Source organism: Arachis hypogaea, chromosome 13 (genome assembly GCF_003086295.3).
Source record: "Arachis hypogaea cultivar Tifrunner chromosome 13, arahy.Tifrunner.gnm2.J5K5, whole genome shotgun sequence".
NCBI lineage: Eukaryota > Viridiplantae > Streptophyta > Magnoliopsida > Fabales > Fabaceae > Arachis > Arachis hypogaea.
Window position 1 is genome coordinate 4,239,489 of NC_092048.1, and position 26,051 is coordinate 4,265,539.

At 34.6% G+C, this 26,051-nt stretch overlaps 1 protein-coding gene across 1 annotated transcript; it reads right to left on the reverse strand.

Moving 5' to 3' along the window:
- Positions 1–18,943: 18,943 nt before the first annotated feature.
- LOC112736583 (nudix hydrolase 9) lies at positions 18,944–22,357 on the reverse strand. The gene is made up of 9 exons (XM_025786097.3): positions 22,126–22,357; positions 21,957–22,031; positions 21,830–21,886; positions 21,433–21,515; positions 20,971–21,029; positions 20,489–20,637; positions 20,085–20,213; positions 19,793–19,951; positions 18,944–19,429 (listed from the first exon to the last, which is right to left on the reverse strand). Exons 1-9 carry the CDS (start codon positions 22,234–22,236, stop codon positions 19,304–19,306), a joined length of 948 nt encoding a protein of 315 aa, XP_025641882.1. The 5' UTR covers positions 22,237–22,357; the 3' UTR covers positions 18,944–19,303.
- Between the last annotated feature and the right edge of the window lie 3,694 nt (positions 22,358–26,051).

Below are 26,051 nucleotides of genomic sequence, written 5' to 3' on the forward strand. Positions count from 1 at the left end.
TATGAAGCACAGATATTTCGCTGAATTGTCGTGTCCGCGTGTTGGACACATTTTGGACACGACACTCATTGATATTTGTCCGACACACGTGTCTATTGTGTTCAATCGTATCTCAATAAAAAAATAAAAAATTCTTCTTCGGACACACTTGGACACATTTAAATACCATCACGTGTCAGCGTGTCCAGTCTTATTCTTAACATATATTCTTAAAATAAATTTAGATATAGTATATATTATTATTTATTAAAATAAAAAGATATTTTAAATACTTGATATAATTAAAATAAGACATTAAAAATTATTAAAAAATTAATTTATATTTTAATATCAATAAATATTAAAATATCATTATGATTTATATAAAAAAATACTTTATATTTTATATGTATGCGTATCCCCATGTCTTATAAAATTTTAAAATGTGCATGTCGACGTGTCCCGTGTCGTGTCGTGTCCTGTTTCCGTGCATCATAGCTGATTACAAACTTTAACAACATTATATTTTTCCTCAATTTTTTTTAAGAGTTTTTCATGGTATTTTATAATCTAACTAATCTGTTACGAATTTAAATTTTATTTAAAAATTTATTATTAATCAATTAATTTACATGTATAAAATGAAATTTAAATCTAACATTTATTTAAATAAATGAATAAATTAATCAGACCAAGATAAATTAATTGTCTCATTTTTTTTTTCTTTCTAGGGTGGTAATTTCAATCTCGGTTGATAATCTTTAACTTTGCTTGACAATGTCATTGAATGGGCCATTGTGACAATGAAGGATAAGCAGAATTAGTGAAAGTAAATGTGAATGTGAAAGGAAAAGAGAAGTGACGTCACAAATATGGCCCACTCAATTGAACTTCCAATGGTCGTTTTTGGACGGTCGTGGCAGCCCACATCCAATAAATTAATATGCAATTATTAAAAAAATATTTGATTAACTTAGTTAAGATTTAAAAATTTACCAAGAAAGGGGTTATGATTTAATTTGTACATAGTTTTATCATAAAAATAATAAAAATAATTTATTACACTAAAAATTAATCACTAAAATATTTATTATGCACTAATATATACTTATGCACATTAATTTATATATTTTTAAATTAAATAATTAATTATCATAATAATTAAATATTTAATAAATAATTAATTAAATTTATTTACATTAATATAATAATATTTTTTTATAAAATGTCAAATATATATTTTTATATGCAATAAATGATTAATAATTATTTTTTTATGATAGCATAATTATAGAAATAAAACTTATGAGTTATGACAAAAATTTAATAATAGTGGCATGAAGATTGAGATGAAAGAAATTCATGGAGATGAATATTTTAAGTTTACAAAATCCGGAGTGATAAATTGAATGGCAGTATCAACCGAAAGAAAAAAATTGGAATTTGAATATTTTAAAAGAAAAGTAAAATGTTATTATTTTTGTCCTTAAAATATTATCATCTAGAAATATTAACTGAATATTAATTCGGGTCAATAATAATGGCCTTGATAGTGACAATTGACACACATAGAACTCGTTATCCGCGTGAAGCACACGCGCGACTTGATTTATAGTACTACCAAGCATTAAGCAATGGTGGTTGAGAAATTAAGATGCTCCACTACTCCATTTTTGTGACCTTACCCGACAAACACTGAAAAAAAAAAAGTATACTATATAGTTAAACTCCCATGTGATGCTAAGTTTGTGTTACTAATATACTACTACATAGCATAGCATAACATAACATAGCATTATCCTAAGTAATAACCAATTTAGGTCGATCAAATGATCAATTCATTCGTTCGTTTAAACAAATGTCAGATATTCGAATCTTTTTTTGTATATGCAGTAATTTATTAGTTAACACAAACTCTCAAAAAGAACTCAAATTTACAATAAATTAATCTTTGACTTATCGAATTAGAGAATACCATAGACAACTTAAAAAACATAATCCTAAGTAATATTATAGCATGTCCTTGATTTGTTCATCTAAGAGAATAATTGCCATAATTTACGGCTATAAATTATAATCTCTACATCACAATTTGCATATAAGAAATCTATGTGTATATTCTTGTAGTCATGCCCATCAAATTAAATTCCTTCAATAATGCATGCCACCCCCATGTATATAAGAGCTTATAAGATAATTCAACTTGTCGATTTTGGTAGTAGAATTTTGTTGATTATGAACTATATTTTGGATAGAAAAAGATTAATTAAATACACATTATAAAGTCCCTATTATTGGTTTCTTTTTTGCATCTTGATGTGGCTCAATTCCGCTTTATAACACATTTTGAATGGTTTTCCAACTCATTAATGTTAGTTCCTTATTATAATCTCTTTTTATGAGAAATTGTATTTATATACAACAATTTAAATAATATAGTAATGATATATTTGATATAAGAGAATTAAGAGAGAATATATATATATATGACTCTAATATTTACTAATTAAAAATCTTAATACATTTGCTTAGATAATTGTGTAATTTTTTTACAGCATTAATTAGTAACTACAAATTAAAAAGGGGAAAGAGAAAATTAGGAAATTAAAAAAATACATTTCTAGAATGAGTTTAATAGGGTAGTAAGTAACCTAGTTGAATGATAAAGAGATATATGCAGCCGTTACAGAGAGGTAGTTGAATGTGATTTAGATATATAACCAAGACTTTCATATATATAAAGTATCTACTACACTTGAAGACTTTCTGTGGTTGCTGCATCTCATTGACTTCAATTATGCATTGTAAAATAAGGTGGGGATATTGTCATTTGTCAAGGCCTCATCGTCATCATCATCAATTCATCATCATCATCATCATATTCAATTTTAATAATCATTTACGCCAATCTATTAAGATATGGGGCACTTGACTGTTAAAAATATTCAACATGGACTATGTTACTCAAAATAATAAGAAAATAATAGTTATGAATTATCTACTATTTTACGTGTTAATGTTCAAATTTGTTCCTGAAAGATCACGCGATCTTCATTTTCATCCCTGAATGATTTTTTTAATCAAATTAGTCCTGAAAGATAAACTGTTAGTCAAATTAGTCATTCCGTCAATTGGATAATGACGTGTCACGTTAAGTGCCACGTGGCACGCCACGTGACAGGTAGTGACACGTGGCATAACACGTGTCACTTGACATATAAAAAAGTTTTTTATTAGTCAAAATAGTCTTTGAAAGTCCAGACATAAGTCATTTTTATCCCTCAAATTTTAAAAATTAGTCAAACTAGTCCTTATATAATTTTTTTTATTTTTTCTTCATAAAATTATCTCTCTCCTTTAATTCTTCTCAAAATCTCTCTTATTCTTTTCTATTCTAAAATATTTTTCTTACATTACTACATTTTGCTGGAATATATATATATGCTCAAAATTGAAATGTATATATTTATTAACCTAAACAAAGTTATATGCTCAAAATCAAAATTTATGTACGTTAACCTAAACAAAGTTATTCCACTATTTTTTTTCTACTATATTTTTTTTTCTATTACGATATTACTTATATATAGGATGTAATGGTAGTGATACTTAGAGTCAAAATTCAAGAAAATCCACAAATTTTGCTTCAATTCCAAACTTTACAAAATATTGAAAATTTGTTGGTTAATTATTATTATTATTATAAACGAATTGCTTCTTAAGCGTAATACGTGCAAACATCATAATAAATTTTTGTGTTTCATATGTTTGAGATAGATTATATAATTTTTCTTTTAATTTTACAAATCAATGAGATAGATTATATACCTATGCATAACACAGGCTACTCCGCACTAGTACATTATATAAATAGATATGTTTCGTATTAAAATAAAATTCTTTTTGTTTTAAATGAAATATTTAAAAAATTATATTAGAATATTAAGATTCAAAAAGTGATATCATAAACCAGTTTTTCAATTATTGAGTTTTACTGTATAAATTAAATAATAATAAAGTTATAATTTTAAAAAATTTAAAAGATTTAAAATTTAAAATAATTACTATATTATTCAGTAAAATTTAAAATATTAAATTTTTAAATATATAATCAACAATAATTTGATAAACTCATTTAAATAAAAAAAATTCACATAAAAAATTACAATTTGAAAATGTAAAATTTTAAAATACAAATGACAAAATAACTTTATAAAAATTTAATTATTTTTATTATTTTATGTAAAGATAATTTTGTTTATTAAGGTTTAAAAAATAATATTAAAATTAGTAGTATAAAAAAATATTATAAATTTAATATTATAAAAAAATTATATAAGGATTAGTTTGACTAATTTTTAAAATTTTAGAGGATGAAAATGACTTACGTCTGGACTTTCAAGGACTATTTTGACTAATAAAAAACTTTTTTATATGTCAAGTGACACGTGGCATGCCACGTGTTACTGACCTGCCACGTGGCATGTCACGTCATTATGCCACGTGGCACTTAACGTGACATGTCATCATCCAATTGACGGAAGAACTAATTTAACTAACAGTTTATCTTTCAGGAACTAATTTGATTAAAAAAATCATTCGGAGACGAAAATGAAGATCACGTGATCTTTCAGGGACGAATTTAAACATTAACCCACTATTTTACATTTCAAAATCAATAGAAATACTCATATCGGAATATCCTGTTATGTTTATTATATAATGAAATAAATAAATAAAGAGGAACAAAACTAAAAAATAAAAAAATTGTTATATTGGAGATATGAGTAACAGTTAGTAAAACTGTTAGTTAGCTATAATTGATTTAGTTAGAGGTTGTTAACTTTTTAGAAATAAGGTCCTCTAACAAATTCTGCTGTATAAATAGAAGGTTATGATTCTGTTGTAAAGAACTGAAAAATAGTACAATAATTATTCTATTTCAATTTTCAATTCAAATCTCTTGTTAATCTCTCTCTTCTTTGTATTCTTCCATTTCTATTATGGTATCAGAGCTAATTAACAACCTCTAGCTAAATTAGTTATAGCTAACTAACAATTTTACTAATTGGTGCTCATATGTCCAATAAATTATTATTATTATTATTATTATTATTATTATTATTATTATTATTATTATTATTATTATTATTATTATTATTATTATTATTATTATGTGAATGGGGAATCCAATTTTTTTTAATTAGTGGATTAATAATCACATTTAGTGCCTATTAATTCTTTTTTCCTTTAATAATAATAATAATAATAATAATAATAATTAGCCAGGTGGATAACATATGCGTTTTGTGTAAAAAAGACGTTGAATATATTCACCACTTGTTTCTGGGCTGTGAGTTTACTTGGCAGGTGTGGTGTTATTGGCTATGTGACTTTGGGAGATTGTGTCATTGTGATGGTCCTTTCTGGTCTCGCTAAAAGAACACTTTGAGAGCTGAACAGGTGTTGCTAATAGGAAGGGAGAGCGCAATAAGTGGCTCATATGTTTTTTTTTCGGTTATTTGGAACGTTTGGCTAGAAAGAAATGTGTGGCTTTTCAATAAGAAGGAAGGGAGTATGAAGGAGGTGTTCCAAAAATCTTTAATCAATTTTAGAGAGTGGAGTAGCTTGAATCCCTTTTGTTGTTGATGGTAATGTCGGAGATGACACTAGAGATAGTTATCTTTTTATAGTCTCTACAAATTTTTCTGTTTGTTTGATCTCTCGTTCCATTTTTTTGTGTTGAGCTCCTTTGTTCAAAAATAATAATAATAATAATAATAATTTGCTTGAGATAGTCAAGTAGTAAATAATTTGGCTATCAATATTAAGCTTAAAAGTAGTAAATAGAGGGTTTAGCTATTTTTTAACACCTTTTAATTGTTCTAAGTTTGGATATATATATATATATATATATATATATATATATATATATATATATATATATATATATGGGCTTGTGCTGTTAGTAATAACCGTAATTTTTTAAGTGGTATATAATGAATAAATAAAATCATCAGTATGAAACCACCAATACGTGTGGCTACCACCAACCAATGATAAGATACAAACATCCAAAGCTGTAAATGGTTGATGGACAAGCTAAGGGTCAAAACCAATTAGTAATTTAGTATTATTATTTTCATTTGCTTTCTAGTGGTTTTGTGCGCGTAACTGAAATTACTAGCATTTTAAATATTACAAATATCAAATTAAATAGTCTTAATAAGCACTACCCCACAATGAGATAAGATGCAAAATTAAAACACACAAAATTACATATAAGCCAAACTCTGTCATTTTCATCTAAGAAATTTTCCACCATTCTTTTGTGCCATCAATTTATGTTCATAAACAAATTTCAACACTCCAATTATAATAGTTGACATTTCAATTAGATTTAAAACAAAGGGAGAATAGTGGTCAATTATTTCAGTGACGAAGTACATGGTAAACGTGTATCACAGCCCCGGGCTTGTTAATTTCTTAAGTTTAATTATAAACACAAGGAAATTCTTTCAAAAAGGGTAATCGTGTTGAATAATATCATCGTGTAAATGTAATAATATTAGGCTAATTATATTATTGCCAATAAAGAGGAGAAATTAAGTCAAATAAAATCCAACTTTAGAGACTTTCACACACTAGTATTTCAATTCACTCGCAAATATGCAAAACAATAGTACTAATTAGTAATTACTAATGATGTCATCATTGTATTACTGTATAAATTAAAAATTATTAGATAATTTAATATATTTATTTTAATTATTAATATAATATATGTTAATATTTTAATTATTAATTTTAAATAAAAACATTTTTGTATAAGTTCCATTTTTTTTTGTAAACAACCACGTTGTTAAAATAACATCGATCATTGTGTGAAAAATAAAAATAATTAGTTTTACCTATTTGGATCTTACTTTGTAATAATAGCTGAAATATTGATTTCATGTAAAGAAAAAATAATTCATGAAAATAAAATTATATATAATTATATAGAAATGTTAATTTTAACTATATAATCTTCATGTCATTTCATACTTTTTTATATTTGTAGAAATAAATTTTTATTTATATTTAAAAAAGTGAAAATAATGTTGTTTATTTTCTGTTTCTATTTTTTAAGAATATAAATAAAAAATTTAAAAGTATTTGTTTAAAAGTGTGAAAAAATAAAAAAAAATTAACATTTGTATGTATTATATATAATATTTTAAACAAAATACATGTTCATAAATATTTGAATAAAAAATTATATTATAAAATAATATATTTTAAAAAATTAACTATTACAATATTTTTAATCTTTTTTAACAATGATTTAATTATTTTCAAATAATATAAAATGATTAAAAATAATATTACATAACAATTAATCTTAGTAAATAAAAATATTTTTTGATATATTTACATGTTTTATTATTCTTAACAAAAATGACCAATGAGGTTCAATATATAAACGACATTTTAGGAGCATGCAATGGACAAAAAGGGAAAGAAATTTAAGATGACCAAGTTGTATATTTTGCTTTGGGCGGCGAAGACAACTATGTATATTATTGGTTACTTAATAGTAAATAATTACTATAAAATTATTTAGCCAAAAGAACAAAAAAGAGCACAATAAGAGCTAAGTAAGCCCACATGGACATGACATGCTGCACAAGAAGCATCCAAACGAAATCGCCGAATAAACACTTTTATTATTATTATTATTCTGTGGAAATTGGAAAACTTAGTTAAAAAATAATGAATAATGCATAAAACACTAAAACAAGCAAAAAACAACTAAATGCAAGACAAACAACTGGTGGGTAAGAGAAAAATTCTTGTTACAGATTTTGTTTGTTTTTATCTTTAATTATCACTATTGTTTAAAACATGGATGAAAAATTTAATTGAAATGTGTGGCCATATAAGACTAAATAAAAATATAATTTAATTTTGGTCATTATTAGTATAAAAAAATTTTACACCCGCATCTAATTATGAATTTTTACGTCAATAAAAATAATTATTTTTTATTGATCGCATTAATAATCATAAAAAAAAAATTGATGTCATTAAACAATTCTATAAAATATTTTTACACTCTCAAACCATCAAATTAAACTTATAAAAATATAAAAAGTTTATTACAGATATGCTCATCAAATAATTAAAATCCTGTAAATGTAAAAACAAGTGTAGTCAATAATACGCCAATGAGTTATACTTCAAATGGCATAGTCTCCCCATACTCAATTAAGAGGTTGCGGATTTGAGTCTCCTATCTTGGTAAAAAATAATACAATGTAATCAGTGCACGTGCAACATGGATTGCGCGTTATGATTCAACTACTTTCTAATTTATATGCTCATCCATTGGTCTTTGGGGCCTGAATAAAGTTTAGAGAATGCTGTCACTCACTCACTCACTCCCATTTCACATTTCAGAAATAGCATTCTGATTTCTGCAATCTGCATATTATAGAATACAAAGCAGTGTGCATTAATTAGTTAGCTAATATATCTTATTAAGATTATTATTATTATTATTATTAGTAAAAAAATGAATTTTTTATTTTAATAAATATATAACAAAAAGGCTAAAAATTTAAAGTTTATATCCTTTCTTATAGAAACTTTTATAACTAATGATTTTAACATGTGTAAAGTACATGTTAATTAAACCCTAATTACTATGAGATAATTATATGTATTCCAAAGACAATATATAATTGTCCACTTTATTTATGTTTCCGGTTGTTGACCATTGACTCCAACAATTATTGAGCAGGTACTGAATATGAATTAATAATAGTGTTACGATGGGTAACCGGAGATTAGTGGGCCAAATGACGTTGGTTGACCTAAACGTGTGAGGGAGGTGGCCAGCTGGTGCACCTGAAACTCAGTGTTCCTCCGTTCGACTTGCGCGTCTGGGAGAATGGGGGTGGTACCTGCAATGACACTCCGATGCCTAAGTTAGCAAGAGTGTGAGCAAGTTGAGGATGTATTGGGACTTAGTGATACCTGAGGGATGTCAGGGTATTTATGGAGGTGAACCAATAACCACCGCTGAAGTAGTGCCACCTTTTTAGGTGGATAACCGTTCCCATATCTTAGGGAGGTTAAGATATGGCTCTATGAAGTGGTTAGAGAGTTTCTAGGGGCGGTTACTCATTCGAATGAGTGTTATCTGCCAGCTAACCCTCGTATCCGACTTCTTTGGAGTAGGTCGTGTTCAGTACCGACTTCTGAGGATGAAGGCCGGTACTGGGGGAGGGCCAACCCCTTTGGGTTGGGCTTCTTTGCTTGGATCCTGGGTCCTATTTATTGGGCCAGGGTATGAACAGTGCCCCTACTCGAGCCCAATTTATTTTTAAGAGTTGGGTTCGAGTATTCAACTCGGGGTCGTAGCCGATTTGTGAGAGGACCGATGTGATGGTTTGAAAACCGACGTGATTTTTCGTGACCTTTTGGTTCTGACAGTTACGTCTAATCAAGCGTCGTGTCCGTTAGGGGTGTGCGTAGGGATTTAATAGCCTTGGTAACGGTGCATCCTTATTAATGATTGCCCCGATTTTACCGTTATGCCCCTAACGTTCTTATAAATATTTTCCCTCTCTTTCGTTGTTTCGTTTCTGCGATCTTTCAAATTTTCCTTGCCTTCGTTCGTGCTGCGTTCTTGCGTCTTCAAAGGCTTTTTGCTTCCAACCCTTATTTCCGGATAAAGGTTAGTTCTTTAATATGCCTTTGTAGATAAATTTGATTTGTAGACTTTAGTTTCGCATCCTCCTCCCTTTAGAGACCGTGTTGGTGACATTTCTTTTCCCCTTGTAGGTTTGTTACCCCCCTTTTTTATAAAAAGAAATGGCTTTTGTAGATGCTCTCTCTCATTGGGTTGATGTCACGGTCTTAGGGGAGGAGCCCTCAGTCGATTCTGAGTTCATTACCAACCTTCGCACTCATCACAGAATTTGTACTTCTGAGGATGACGAACCAAAATACGAATTGGTAGTCCCGGGTCCTGAAGACCGGGTTTGTTTTGGAAGAGTCGATGAGGCGGCCCCTCATTTTTTCTTTATGTACGAGTGCATGATCACCCGTTTGGGTGTTTTTCTTCCTTTTTCGAATTTTGAGATATCTGTTTTGCGTCACTGTCGAGTCGCTCCCACCCAGCTTCACCCCAACTCTTGGGGTTTTTTGAAAATTTATCAATTTATCAGCCAGGCTTTAGAGTTCCCGACTTCTTTAAAGATTTTCTTCCATCTTTTCCATATGACAAAACCCTTCAGTGGGCTAAACAATAAACAACAGTGGGTGTCGTTCCGAGCCATACAAGGTCGGAGACTTTTTACCCTTTTTGACGAGTCCTTTCATGACTTCAAGAACTACTTTTTCAAAGTGCAAGCTGTAGAGGGTCACCACCCCTTTTTCCTGGATGATCATTCTTCTCCCCGATTTCCTTTATATTGGCTGGAGGCCTCCCCTTGCGAGAAATATGGTCTGGATGATTTAACTGAGGTAGAAGCAGCCATTGTGGGGTTCCTCCGAGAAGCGTGGGGGAGGGCCCCATACTTGGATACTAAAAAATTTCTCCAGGGGTCGCCGTCCTTTGTCCAGTCACAATTAGGTAGCTTTTTGTGTTTCTTGCTTATTTCCGACTTGCAATTTCTTTTACCGACTTTGTCTGATTTCGGCTACCAATTTGTTTTTTTGTAGAGATGGCAAAGAAAAACGCTCAAGAGTCTTACCAGAGGGTTCAGGAAGCCAAGGCAAAGTCTCGAGCCAGGTCTGGGGGTGTTAGGATGGTTGTCTCTCCTCCTCCTCCTCCTCGGAACGTTGGGACTCCTTCTCAGCCTATCGTAATTTCTTCCTCTACTTCCTCTCTGCCACCCCCTTCCGTCCGATCTACTCCCGAACCAGAGCCAAAGAAGCGCAAGACCTTAGAGTCTGGCGCTTCTGGTGAGGCGGACGCTCTTGCGTTCGTCCGAAAGAACATCTATCCTCATGCTCGTATGAGTATGGATGATGTTTCTGTTCGGCACTACCTCACTACTGTGGTTGAGGAGAGTCTCAAGACGGCGGGGTTTTGTGGCAAACTCTTGGATATATTTGAGAAGACTCCCATCAGCTCTTTAGGGACGACCTCGAGGGTCGAGGAGCTGGAGGGTAGGCTCCGTATATATCAGGAGCATGAGAAGGAGTTGGAGGGGAAAGTCGCCAAACTGGAGGTGGAGAGGAACAGCCTCCGAGAGAAGGGGCAGAAGTTGCAAGCCCAATGCAACATGGAGGTGGAGTTGAGGAAGGCAGCGCAAGCCAGCTACAATAGTTTATTTGCTGATCTTGTGTCTGTAAAGAACGACTTACTGAACGCTCGGAAGGCCTACACCGAGTTGGAGGACTCTATTGCGGATGGTGCTGATGAAGCCTGGAGGATTTTCAAGGAACAGGTCGGGGTTATTGCTCCTGACTTGGACCTTTCTCCTTTGGACCCTGATAAGGTTGTTATTGATGGTGCCATCGTGGATCCTCCTGTCCCCATAGTGGAATCTGAGTCTGATTTAAAGACTCGGGGGCAGAGGATCGTAGAGTCCCCTCCTCGCTCTAAGGACGCTCCGAGTTCTTCTACCGTTCCTCCGACTTCCTCTTCAACTCCTACCCCTGGCGTTCCCCCTGATCCTGCTGGTGGTGATCTAAAAAAGTGATTTTTGGCTATCGGGGCCCGGCTTGTGGGCCCCTCTTTTTTTTTTTTTTTGAACTCTCTATATTTATTTGTTTGGTGTTTTGAACAATTTTGGCCTTTTAAGGCCGTAAACAAAACAGTGATGCCCCCTTTTAACAGGGGTTTAATTTAGCGTTAAATAAATGCCCTTTTTGGATAAGGGTTTTGAGTTACCTTATGCGCGCATGCTTTTCGTGGTTTATTTGACTCTTTGATCTTTTGTGGAGAAAATCTTTTCTTTGGGACCTGCTTGCTTTTCTGAATTCCCTTGATTCTTAAAGCAGCCTTTTTTCTTAGTTTTTCCTTATCTCTTTTGGTATTCCTAGTACTCAATTTTGTTTTATTGAGTTTTTCGTGACTTAGGCTACTTTTGCGATTCATTTTAATTGTACTCGGTTTCGCATTCCGCCCTGTCAGTCGGACCGATCCCGAGTTTATCATGATCGACTTCTATAGCCTCTTTACACCGACTTGTACCTCGTCGTTTTATCCTGACGACCATCTAGGTCGGTTCATGGGATTTTTACGTTTTGTCGAGCTTAAATCGGCGCGTTTCGTAGAAAGAAAATTTAAAAGGGAATTTTGAAAGAGATTTTTAAAATGGAAGAGTTCTTTATTAATTGAGGAGGTACCTTATTGCTACTAAGGGCTTTTGCTAATTTATTTCCCTTAGCCCCTACTGTGATGCCTCGTTAAAAACCCTTCTTCAGAAAAAACCCTTTGATTCTGGGAAAAAATCATGAAGCTGGGAAAAGAGTACATCAGGGAGTAGGGTTTGCTTTTAACTGTAGTACCTTTTCATATTACAAGCATGCCATGACCTTGGTAACTCGGTGCCGCCTAAGTCGGTCACCTTATAATAGCCTTTTCCTAAGACCTCCTTGATTTTGTATGGTCCTTTCCAATTGGCGGCGAGCTTTCCCTCCCCAGATTTGTTGACCCCAATGTCGTTTCTGATTAAGACTAAGTCATCTGGGGTGAAACTCCTTCGAATGACTTTTTTGTTGTACCTTGTAGTCATCCTTTGTTTCAATGCTGCTTCTCTTATCTGAGCTTCTTCTCGGACTTCAGGGAGCAAGTCGAGTTCTTCTTTATGTCCCTGTATATTCTTGATCTCATCGTGAAAAATCACTCTTGGGCTTTGCTCATTGACCTCTATTGGGATCATGGCTTCTACGCCATAGACTAGTCGGAAGGGTGTTTCTCCAGTGGCGGATTGGGGAGTTGTTCTGTAAGCCCATAGTACTTGTTGGAGCTCTTCAGCCCAAGCCCCTTTCGCGTCTTGTAACCTTTTCTTCAGTCCTGCCAGAATGACTTTGTTGGCTGCTTCGGCTTGCCCATTGGCTTATGGGTGTTCCACCGAGGTGAACTGGTGTTTAATTTTCATACTGGCTACCAGGCTTCTAAAGGTGGAGTCGGTGAACTGGGTTCCGTTATCTGTGGTAATGGAATAAGGTATCCCATACCTTGTGATTATATTTTTGTAGAGGAACCTCCGACTCCTCTGTGCAGTGATGGTGGCCAGTGGTTCTGCTTCTATCCACTTTGTGAAGTAATCTATTCCCACGATTAGGTATTTAACTTGTCCTGGCGCTTGGGGAAAAGGACCTAACAAATCCATTCCCCATTTTGCAAAGGGCCATGGAGAAGTGATACTAATGAGCTCTTCTGGGGAGCCACGTGGAAATTTGCATGCATTTGGCATGGCTGGCACTTTTTCACAAATTCTGTGGCATCTTTCTGTAAGGCTGGCCAGTAGAATCCAGCTCGGATTACTTTCCTGGCCAATGACCTGGCTCCGAGATGGTTCCCGCAGATTCCGCTATGTACCTCTTCCAACACCTCGGTGATTTTTAAGGTCGGTACACACTTTAACAATGGCGTTGATATCCCCCTTCTGTAGAGAACATTTTTCACCAAAGTATAATGTTGTGCTTCCCTTCGGATTTTCTGGGCTTCTTTTTCCTCCTTAGGGAGGATGTCGAATTTTAGGTATTCGACTAAGGGGTTCATCCATCCGAGGTTTAATCCGACCACTTCAAAGACTTCTAGTGTATCTTCTGTTTTTAACACTGAGGGTTCCTGGAGGGTCTCTTGGATCAAGCTTCTGTTATTGCCTCCGGGCTTGGTACTTGATAGCTTGGATAGGGCGTCTGCTCTGCTGTTTAGATCCCGAGTTATGTGCTTCACCTCGGTTTCTGCAAAGCGCCCCAAGAGCTCCGAGGCTTTCTCCAAGTACCTTTTCATAGTTGGGTCTTTTGCCTGGTACTCCCCACTTATTTGAGAGGTCACCACCTGGGAGTCGCTGTATACCATCACTTTCGTAGCACCGACTTCTTCAGCGAGCTTCAATCCTGCGATCAAGGCTTCGTATTCTGCCTGATTATTTGAAGCTGGGAATTCGAACTTGAGGGAAACTTCTATCTGGGTTCCCCTTTCATCTACCAATATTATGCCTGCGCCGCTTCCTGTTTTATTGGAGGATCCATCCACGTAGAGTTCCCAGGTGGTTGGTTTATCCTCTTGATCCCCTGCATATTCTGCAATGAAGTCGGCGAGGCATTGGGCTTTAATCGCCGCCCGAGTTTCGTACTTCAAGTCGAACTCGGAGAGCTCTATTGCCCATTGAACCATTCTTCCTGCAACATCCGTCTTTTGGAGGATTTGCTTCATGGGTTGGTTCGTGCGGACTCTTATTGTGTGAGCTTGGAAGTAAGGCCGTAGCCTTCGAGAGGCTATTACTAAGGAGTAGGCAAACTTTTCTAATTTGTGATACCTTAGCTCAGGGCCCTGTAGAACTTTACTGATGAAGTAGATTGGGTGTTGACCGACCTCGTCTTCCCTTATCAAGGCTGCTGAGACAGCTTTGTCTGCCACGGATAGGTAGAGGACGAGGTCGTTTCCGGCTATAGGTCGGGTCAAAATAGGAGGTTGGCTCAAAAACTTTTTGAACTCCTGGAACGCCTCCTCGCATTCGGGAGTCCATTCAAATTGGTGTCCCTTTCTCAATAGGGAGAACAGTGGAAGGGATCTTAGTGCTGATCCTGCCAAAAATCTGGAGAGAGCTGCTAGTCGGCCATTCAGCTGTTGGACCTCTCTCAAACAAGTCGGGCTTCTCATTTCTAGGATAGCTCTACACTTGTCGGGGTTGGCTTCGATCCCTCTTTGTGTTAGCATGAATCCTAGAAATTTTCCTGCCTCCACCGCGAAGGCGCACTTTGCAGGATTTAGTCTCATCCCGTGCAACCTTATGGTATCAAAGACTTGTGAGAGGTCGGATAGGAGGTCCACTTCTTCCTTGGTTTTTACCAGCATATCGTCGACATAGGCTTCCATTAAGCTCCCTAAGTGGGGGGCAAACACCTTATTCATCAGCCTCTGGTATGTGGCCCCTGCATTTTTCAATCCAAATGGCATGACCACGTAGCAATAGTTGGCCCTGGGCGTGATGAATGATGTTTTTTCCTGGTCTGGTTCGTACATCGGGATTTGGTTATATCCTGAGTAGGCGTCCATGAATGACAGGTATTGATACCCCGAACTAGAGTCCACTAGGGCGTCAATGCTTGGTAGTGGATAGGGGTCCTTGGGACATGCCTTATTTAAGTCGGTGTAGTCGACGCACATTCTCCATTTACCATTTTGTTTTTTGACTAGCACTACATTGGCTAGCCATGTTGGGTATTTGACTTCTCTAATGAAGCCGGCTTCTAGGAGCGCCTGCACTTGTTCTTCTACTACTAGGGCTCGCTCTGGGCCGAGCTTGCGTCTTCTTTGCTGTACAGGTCGAGACCCTGAGTTGACCGAGAGCTTGTGAGACATGAGCTCGGGATCTATCCCAGGCATGTCGGAGGCCTTCCAGGCGAAGAGATCGGAGTTATCTCTTAGGAGCCTAGTCAACCCTTGTCTTAGGGTTTCCCCTAGGTTGGCTCCTATGTGAGTGTTTTTTCCTTCCTCTTCGCCAACCTGAATTTCCTCAGTTTTTTCCCCGGGCTGTGGTCGTAGCTCTTCTTTAACCCTTGCTCCCCCGAGTTCTATTGTGTGGACTTCTCTGCCTTTTCCTCTCAGGTTTAGGCTTTCATTGTAGCACTTCCTTGCCAGCTTCTGATCTCCCCTCACCGTCGCTATTCCCGACGAGGTCGGGAACTTCATGCACAGGTGGGGCGTCGATACCACCGCTCCAAGTCGGTTAAGGGTAGCCCTGCCGATTAAAGCATTATAAGCCGACCCCACATCGATGACTATGAAGTCTATGCTCAGAGTCTTTGACTTTTCCCCCTTTCCAAAGGTGGTGTGGAGGGGTAAAAACCCTAGTGGCTTTATCGGTGTGTCGCCTAATCCGTATAAGGTGTCGGGGTAGGCTCTTAACTCTTTCTCATCTAAACCTAGCTTGTCGAAAGCGGGCTTAAAGAGGATGTCTGCTGAGCTTCCTTGGTCTACTAGGGTTCTGTGTAGATGGGCATTTGCCAGGATCATAGTAATTACCACTGGGTCATCGTGCCCAGGGATTACTCCTCGCCCGTCTTCCTTTGTGAATGAAATGGTCGGAAGATCGGGGGACCCCTCTTCGACCTGGTAGACTCTCTTGAGGTGTCTTTTTCGGGAGGATTTTGTGAGTCCCCCTCCCGCGAATCCTCCTGAGATCATATGGATATGTCTCTCCGGAGTTTGTGGCGGTGGGTCTCTTCTATCCGCATCTTCTCGCTTTCTTTTTCCATGACCATCCGACCTTTCTATGAGATATCTGTCAAGCCGACCTTCTCTGGCTAGCTTTTCTATCACATTTTTAAGGTCGTAACAGTCGTTTGTGGAGTGTCCATATATCTTATGGTACTCGCAGTAATCACTGCGGCTCCCCCCTTTTTTATTCTTGATGGGTCTGGGGGGAGGCAGTCTTTCAGTATTGCAAATTTCTCTGTATACGTCTACTACAGGAACTTTCAATGGAGTATAAGAGTGATATTTTCTTGGCCTATCAAGGCCGAGCTCTTCCTTTTTCTTCGCTTCCCTCTCCCTTTCTTTCGTTGAGGGAGGGGGTCCGATTCGCAAACTCGGGTCTCTTAGCCTAGCGTTTTCTTCCATATTGATGTACTTTTCAGCTCTTTCCTGTACATCATTTAAAGAGGCGGGGTGTCTTTTTGATATGGACTGTGAGAAGGGACCTTCTCTAAGACCATTGACTAGCCCCATGATGACCGCTTCGGTGGGCAGGTCTTGAATCTCCAAACATGCTTTGTTGAATCTTTCCATATAGGCCCGTAAGGACTCCCCGACCTCCTGTTTTATTCCCAGGAGGCTTGGTGCATGTTTTACTTTGTCCTTCTGGATGGAGAACCTCATCAAGAATTTTCTTGAGAGGTCTTCAAAACTGGTAATTGACCTCGGAGGGAGACTGTCGAACCACTTCATCGCTGCTTTGGACAAAGTTGTCGGGAAAGCTTTGCATCGCGTAGCGTCTGAAGCGTCGGTCAGATACATCCGACTTTTAAAGTTGCTCAGATGATGCTTTGGATCGGTGGTTCCATCGTAGAGGTCCATATCGGGGCTTCTAAAGTTTCTCGGAACTTTTGCCCTCATTATGTCCTCGCTAAACGGATCTTTCTCTCCTATGGGAGAATCTTCTCTATCGCCTTGGGAATTCCGACCCTTGAGGGAGGATTCTAACTTTAAGAGTTTTCTTTCTAACTCTTTTCGTCGCTCCATCTCCTCTTTTAGGTTCTTTTCAGCTTCCCTTTGTCGTTCCCGCTCCTGCTCTAGCTGCTCGAGGCGGCTGTGAATTAGCCCCATAAGCTCACTAGCGAGAGGGGGTCCTTCTTTTTCTGACTCGCGCCCCTCCGAGGAGTTTGCCTTCGGATTTTTGATTCCGGAAGTACCTTCCTTATTTTGATCATTAGCTTCCTGGTGGAGGTTCTGATCTGCTTCATTGTTTCCGGTGTTCAAATTCTCTTGATCAGAATCTGTCTCCACATGACCTTCTTCAGGGAATCTTTCCGCCATCACTGGTCGATCTCTCGGGTCCCCGGCAACGGCGCCAATGTTACGATGGGTAACCGGAGATTAGTGGGCCAAATGACGTTGGTTGACCCAAACGTGTGAGGGAGGTGGCCAACTGGTGCACCTGAAACTCAATGTTCCTCCGTTCGACTTGCGCGTCTGGGAGAATGGGGGTGGTACCTGCAATGACACTCCGATGCCTAAGTTAGCAAGAGTGTGAGCAAGTTGAGGATGTATTGGGACTTAGTGATACCTGAGGGATGTCAGGGTATTTATGGAGGTGAACCAATAACCACCGCTGAAGTAGTGCCACCTTTTTAGGTGGATAACCGTTCTCATATCTTAGGGAGGTTAAGATATGGCTCTATGAAGTGGTTAGAGAGTTTCTAGGGGCGGTTACTCATTCGAATGAGTGTTATCTGCCAGCTAACCCTCGTATCCGACTTCTTTGGAGTAGGTCGTGTTCAGTACCGACTTCTGAGGATGAAGGCCGGTACTGGGGGAGGGCCAACCCCTTTGGGTTGGGCTTCTTTGCTTGGATCCTGGGTCCTATTTATTGGGCCAGGGTATGAACAAATAGTATATGGTTTAAGTTAACAAAAATATTTGGTAACAAAAAAATATTAGCAAAAAACGATTAAAATTTATTATTTTTGACTTTATTTAATACATTTTATAATAAATAAATATTATATAAGACAAATTTAAATTATTTGAATTAATTGTTTTTTGTCTTTCTAACATTACCGCTAAATTAATCCGGTGCCAGAAGAATGCTATTTCAAATTATGTTTACTTCATAGGTGAAGTGGTATATAGTATATACAGCATCCAGCCATCCACGTGAAAGAAACACTGGTTTTGCAGTGAAAATAATGCTGAGAATCTTACAATATTTAGCATACCTATTCATAAGAATCAATGTTCATATCACGGGGAGAATTTATCCGAGGCATAATTACAAAATTATTAGGTGAGATACATAATAAATTTAAGAGAGACATTTGAACTCTTGTGAAAAGTGAACTTTGTTGGATTTGAGAAGCCACATCCACCCTAGCCTAGTTCCATATGTAGGTTCTTCCTTACACCAAGTGAAAATCTATAAAATACTTGTGTATGTTTTTAAAGAACATTTTATATGTATTCTATAAACTTATGCAACTATTTTGTTTGTTTTTTTTTTTTATATATAACTTTTAAGCATTATAAATTATACATTTTTTTCAAAATGCATATTAAATATGCTCCAAATTGAGATATGAGAAGTCATGTATTAAATATTATTTTCAAATACATTGATGTCACTCAGTGGTGATGAAGGCAAGGATTATTACAGTATTCTCAATCAAAATTTTAGGTATATACACTGGGATATGAACACAGCATTTTTGTATTCGGTGTACATAGATACAAAATTAGATTGGCTTTTATTATTTCGGCAAGAATACAAAATCTGTATAAAATTATGCTGAACGAATTGAGCTTGGTTAAATTATGCAGTTTTTCTTTTTGGGGTGCACTACTGCACTAGGGTAGCTTTAACTCAGCAATACCAACTTCAACTTACTCAAGAAATACACTTGAGAAGCCATCTTGATTCAACCACATGCTTTATAAACTGTAAGTGCTCAAAAACTTTGAAGAAGTAGTGTTGGCAGCTTCAACCATCAATTTGTAGAGAGCAAATCCGCCGCGATGACAGCCAGGCATCCTAGAAGTCATGCTTTCTAACTCAACCTAACAAATACAATAATAATCAGTGAATGAATGCTAGCTTCAAGGTTAAGCAAGAAACTAGAATTAATTAACTATCCATCAAAACAAGTCAAGAGTAATGAATTTGGCTTCAAGGTTGGTTGTAAAGTGTTGAAGTTTTCAAATGTTAAAAATTTAGCAACAATAATTTAAATGGTAAGCTTTGAAATATCATTTGAGTATTCAATTCAACACCAATCAAGTAGCTGTGTCATAGTTTTCAATGCATTAGACTAAATGCTCTTAAAGTTAAATGGCAACACCGAAATTGTGAAAAAGAGAAGTCACATAATTATCATGAGTGGAATTCATGGCAAAACAGTTTAAAACAAGCTTTAGATTTACCACTGAGACAGCATAAAGCTGAGTTGATTCATAGCCATCTTGTGCATTAGAATAAAGCTTCTGAACTTCTTCTGAATCAAGATTGCATCTGATAAAGAAAAATGCAGCCGGTCTCACATTCAAGTCCCTGCGAGATATGCCAATAAAAGCTGGAATGCTCTACATGGCAGTCGAAAGATATAAATTGGATACTTAGTCTTTCAAGCTATTCAATCCCTAAAGTTCACTCACTCAAAAGGAAAAAGCTATATATTTGTGTTCATAATTATATCGAAGTACATATGAAACTTACAAGGGATGAGGCTGGCACTCCAATTTCTTCAACAACTTCCCGAACTATGCTGTCAAACATCTCCCGTGAAACTTCATTGTTGACTGATTCCTTGCCATGTTGATGGGAAGTTATACCAATTTCTTGAGGCTGTGGATCATTAAGAAAGAGAACCATGTAAAGCCATGTGCACCAAGGACTGATGTTTCTGAATTTTTCATAATTTAGGATAAGTTATTGGCTCCTAATCAGTAATGATTACATACTAATAAAATGATTACATGAACAAAAGGAATACATCGTGCATATAATATGAGAAACAAATCAAAAACTAGTTTCATAACTAACTTCTGGTTTCATAATTATCGCTGAGAAGAAATTTACCACTGCTCTACCAGTTAGAAGCAACTTTCACTACTATATACCTCAGGATGGCCTCCGGGAAACACAAAATGTCCAGGAAATTCACCAACATTGTTACTCCGTTGTAAAACAATTATCTTCTTGTCTATTGTCTCCACCACTGCACCATTTCCTAGCGGACTGGAGGTATGCTGACAACGAATAGGATCATCTGATGGAAAAGAAAGATGTGACGACTTAGGTCAAGACAAATTGATTAATTTTGATTTAAAAGATAAGAAGTGAAGAAGGAAGAGGCACAGAGGAAAATAAAGCCTTTGATTACATCTAATCTAATCCTTAGACAGAGACAACATGTTTGAACACTAATTGTAAGGAATTCTGGCTAACTAGGGAGAGATCATATTTTCAAACACTAACTCAACCTTCATCTCCTTGCTTCCTTCCCTATAAATTACTGGACATTAACGTGATGAATCTTCAGCACGGAAGTTAGATATAGCAGCGTCTCCATGATAAACTAGTACTAACTGTAATGATTTACCTTCTGATGGAACCAGAAACCTTTCCCACAGAGGACTTAAGTTTGTTCCCACAAAAGTCCTGAAAGCAGTTTAGCCAATAGTTACAAGAAAAGGGGGAAAGTAGAGTTGAAATAGAAATACAAAGAAACAATAGCATTAAGATTAAACTCCGCTTGAAGTGGTGTCAAACAAACACAGAATGCATTGTATTTGCTGGAAATACATCATTCACATGCTTTTTCAGTTCAATACCGCTTTTATGCCCTTGCACAACTAATTCACCACATTCACACATCATTTGTTTACTCTTCTATAACAATCTATGAAGATTGAATCAGGCTAGTTAAAAAGGTAATGTTAATATGATCACTGAAACAAATGCAGATCAACATCAAGAAAGTTACAGAACTATTTAGTTTCTTAATCACTAACCATGCTAATTAAGAATGTAACATACAAAAGAGGGGGCATTGAGAAGAGACCTATAATCTGTCAAACCTAGATGGAGGCACAAATGAGGTTCATGATTGGATCCACCTCCATCTTTCAATTCATACCCTCCATACTGCAATTCACACTCTGTTAGGAACAGTCCAGGAAAAAAAACCACAAACCACATAGATAAGTCCTCAAAATCATAGTTACATAAAACACAATACGTTTCAATACGGATACGCAGCAAGCCAAAATGTAAAATAATTTATATGAAAAGTATAGTTATGGCGTTCTAGTACACATATAAATTATGAATTAGTATGTAATATGTCAGCTAATTGGCGAATTCATGTAACTATATGCTCAAAATTACTACACTTAACAATTAACATAGCATCCATTCCGACGTGTGACCTGATCTATAGTCTATACCCTAAAACATACCCTGAACTTGTTTCCATTGAAGAGTGACTTGTTATTCTGAGCTCTCTGCTCCCATATCTACACAACCGAAAAGCGATAACAATTAAACAAGGAATCAAATCAAAATAAAGAAGAGTGTGTGATGGACCTGAGAGATGGAGTTCTCCAAGATGGTGTCAGGGTGAGGGACCCGGTCGTAATCGGCGCTGAATGAAGCAGAAACCTTAATGAGAAAAGGATCCAAGTGAGGCACATTGCTTTAGAGTTTCAATGGTTTGTTTCAGAGAGAGAGAGAGAGAGAGAGAGAGAGAGAGAACCTGTGATGGTGAGAGAGGAGAGGGACACGAAACTAGGAGCTTGAAGGAAAGAGGATCCACGATGCTGCTGCTGCTGCTACTCGTTGTTTCGTTGCTGTTCTCATTCTCCATGGCAAGTACAACGGTTAACGATTCCGAACGAACGAACTCAGTGAGTCACAGAGTTCAAGTTAGAGTTTCTGTTGGTGTCGTTTTTCTGATTTATTTTTCAGTTTCCGTTTCTGTGTCACTCTGCTCTTCGTTGAAACTTGAAAGATATTGGCTTTCACGTTTTTTTTTTTTGGACATGTGGCTGGCACATTCAGAATGCGACTGACGTTGATTGGGCTTTTGCGCTTGCGCCTCATGTATACAATGGGCTTCCTATTGGGCCTCTATTACTGGGCTTCCTATTTGCTAATTGGGCTTAATGAAGGAGCTTCTATGTTAGATGGAAAGGCCATGAAAATAAGTTTGTCCATTTTTTTTTTAAAATACATATGATTATAAGTGTAATATGTTATTATTTGATATATGTTTTAATTTTTGCGGTGGATTACTCCTTGTCCGTCGGATAAACGGATATTGTAAAGGAAAAAAAAAATTATATCACGTATACACTAAAATCAGCCACCAAAATTAGCTACTATAAAATACATGTTAGAATACAAATAAACATTAAAAATAAATTAAATCACATATATATTTATATACAAATACATTGATAGTTAATTTTAGTGTACAAATAATTTTTTTTAAATAAATGTTTTGATTTTATCGAATCAACGATTTTAACTATCAAATATTTAAGAATATGGACAAAAATATATATATATATATATACTTAAGAATATAAACAATTATTTTAATTTGCACTTTCTTTTAGTAATATAATCATACGAAAAGAATTTTTTTAACTAATATTATTCAAACAAAATATATTTCTCTTTTTTATTTTTTATTTAAAATATAATTAAATACCATATAAATGGAACTATTTTGATAATTAAGTAATTAAATGGTTGACGTCAAAATGAGTTTGGAATCTTCTTACTATGCTCTTTACACATCTATAGAAACCCTCATACATTAACATATGCTGCACTTTTTAGATAAATGAAAACATCACCCACTTAAATGATACTATCGATGAACAAGAACATGGTTTTTAATGCCACATGCAAATAGATCACCATGAAAGTGATATACGAGTTTGAAAATTAGATTCTATTATATAATATGTATACTCATCATAATCATGAATAGAGTGTAATTAAGCTTTGGTTAGGTATAGAATAACTATTTATTCGAGTGATAATGCATGAGCGAGTATAAATGGTGATTACTCAATCATTTTACATAACAAAAATAATGCATGCATTAAATCGATTGACCTTTATTCTGGCAACAAGAGGCGCTTAATTAAACAATGCAAGTTTGTGTGATACATTTTGATTGTCATTGTCGTCCTTTCATTGTTTTAATATCATTGACTTTAATTTCTTTGGGAACAGCCTTTCATTTTCTTGAGTTGTGAAGATGTGTATTGATGTTAACATAACTGTTGATATTATTGTAGCATATCCTTAATCCTTAATACGCCCACAAAGTAGCATGGGTTTTTCCGTGATTATCTTGGATAGCTGCATTTTGAAGTCTACCCACATTATTCATTATTGATTGATATATACCAAAGCAAACAAAAATGGATTAAGTGCATGCCTAACAATATGCTAATAAGGTTTAATTACTCTGTTGGTACCTATAGTTTCGTGAAATTTTCAATTAGGTCTTTATATTTTTTTTTTCTTTTAATTAAGTCCATACACCAAATTTTTTTTTCAATTAGGTCCCTCTTGGTAGTAATTGGCTTAATTGTATAGGGACCCAACTAAAAAAAAAAAAATTGGTGTAGGGATTCAAATAAAAGAAAACAAAAATGTAGGAACTCAATTGAAAAACTTAATTAAAAAAAAAATATAGAAACCTAATTAAAAATTCAGCAAAACTGTAGGAATCAATAAAATAATTAAACATGCTAATAATAATAGCTAGAAAGTCTAAAGAACCAATTATATATATATATATATATAGTTAAGCAGTTAATTTTAAAAAAAAATTTGATTTTTAAATTTGAAAAATTAATTTTATGCTAAAAAAACACGCGTCTTTACTATTCCCTTCATCTCTCTTCTTTTTCTTTGCTTTAGAAGTTTTTATACAATAATTTTAGATTTTTTTTGGGTTAAATTTTGGATGTTCGATCTTTTCAACGAGTTTGATGAGTTTGGATTTTTTATTAGGTTTCCGATATATTTTTTCAACGAATTAGTTGGTATTCTAGTTGATAATAATAATAATAATAATAATAATAATAATAATATAGGTTAGAACTACTAATATGGACTTTTATATAATTAATATATGTTCAGTTAGAATTGTTGTACAATAATGAAGATGTGGTCTATTTTCCAGGTTGAGCATTGTGTTAGTTGTTTAATTAGTGATTTTTCTGAAAAATAAAAAATGAATAATAATATAGTTGAACGTACAATTTATTAACAATTGTTTCTTCATGTTCCCTTAATTTGACTATAACTCTATAAGGTAGTTTTCTGTTTGACTTTTACCATTCTCCAAATGTTTTTGAAATGAATTCATTCATAATTTATAGCTTTACTTCCAATATATATATATGATAGCAAAGCTTGACTAGCTAGTGGCTAGTTCTTTAATTTTCAGCTGTATGTTTTTCACATGATGTTTGACTCTTGTAATTGTATATGCGTTTGTTTTCAGATACAATAAATTATATTTGACTATTATAATTATTGTATATGGATATACACATTAGGTTTGACAAGATATAAGCAGAAATATTAGGTTCTGAAACATTAAATTAATGTATTTTTTATTTTTTATAAAAAATATTAACAAAAGTTACAAAACCTAATATTCATTTTTCATAATTACTTTTTATTATTACATTTTGTATTATTATAAATAAAATAAATTAAATTTTTATAAATAATTTATCATCAAACAATATAAAAATCAAACACAACAACCAATAATGGAAGGAGGAGGAGTAGAATCGTTGAAGTAGTACTCTCTCAGCTAAACATTCGGCGAATAATTCAGGAACAATATATTAGTAATAATAATTATGGAGGCATGTGTATGATATGAATTGGATGTTAATATTATATTATATATATGTGATATATGTTTAATATATTTAGGATGGTCACGATTACGGGTAATTGAAACGATAAACTAGCCCGAACCAATTATATTGGTTATATATTTAATAGCTAATGAAGTGTAATTGGATGATATATATTCGATTAAATTTGACTTTAATTAGATTTATATTAATTTAAAAAATATATAATAATATATATACAAATTTATTTTTCTCAAATACAAATTATAATATTTATTTAAGTATAATTTTTATGATGTATTTATTTTTTATTTTATTTATTATTATTATATATTATTTACATATTTTTTTAATTTTATTTTAATGAGGTACTTGATTATTGTTTTGGTTTCTGACTATATCTCTTAATCCAACAGGTCAAAGAGGAATCTGTTGTGGTGATAAAGAAATAATAGAATAAACAAGATAATAATTAAAATTGAATAAAAAAAAGATAAATTATAATTGAAATATAAACAAAAAAGATAGATTAAAATTGAGTACAAGGAAAATCACTATATTTCTACCCAATTTTTTGACGCAACAAAAAAGGGACTTCTCAACCTAACTTGTCAACGCCATAGTTTGGGAATTGAATCGAAGGGACTCCTCAACCTTCTACCCAATTCCCCGATGCAACAAGAGAGGGACTCCTCAACCTCAATTGTCCACACCATAGTTTCATCACGAAACTAAAAAAAAGGGGGTTTTCAAACCTCTAAATCATTCTATGCTATGACTA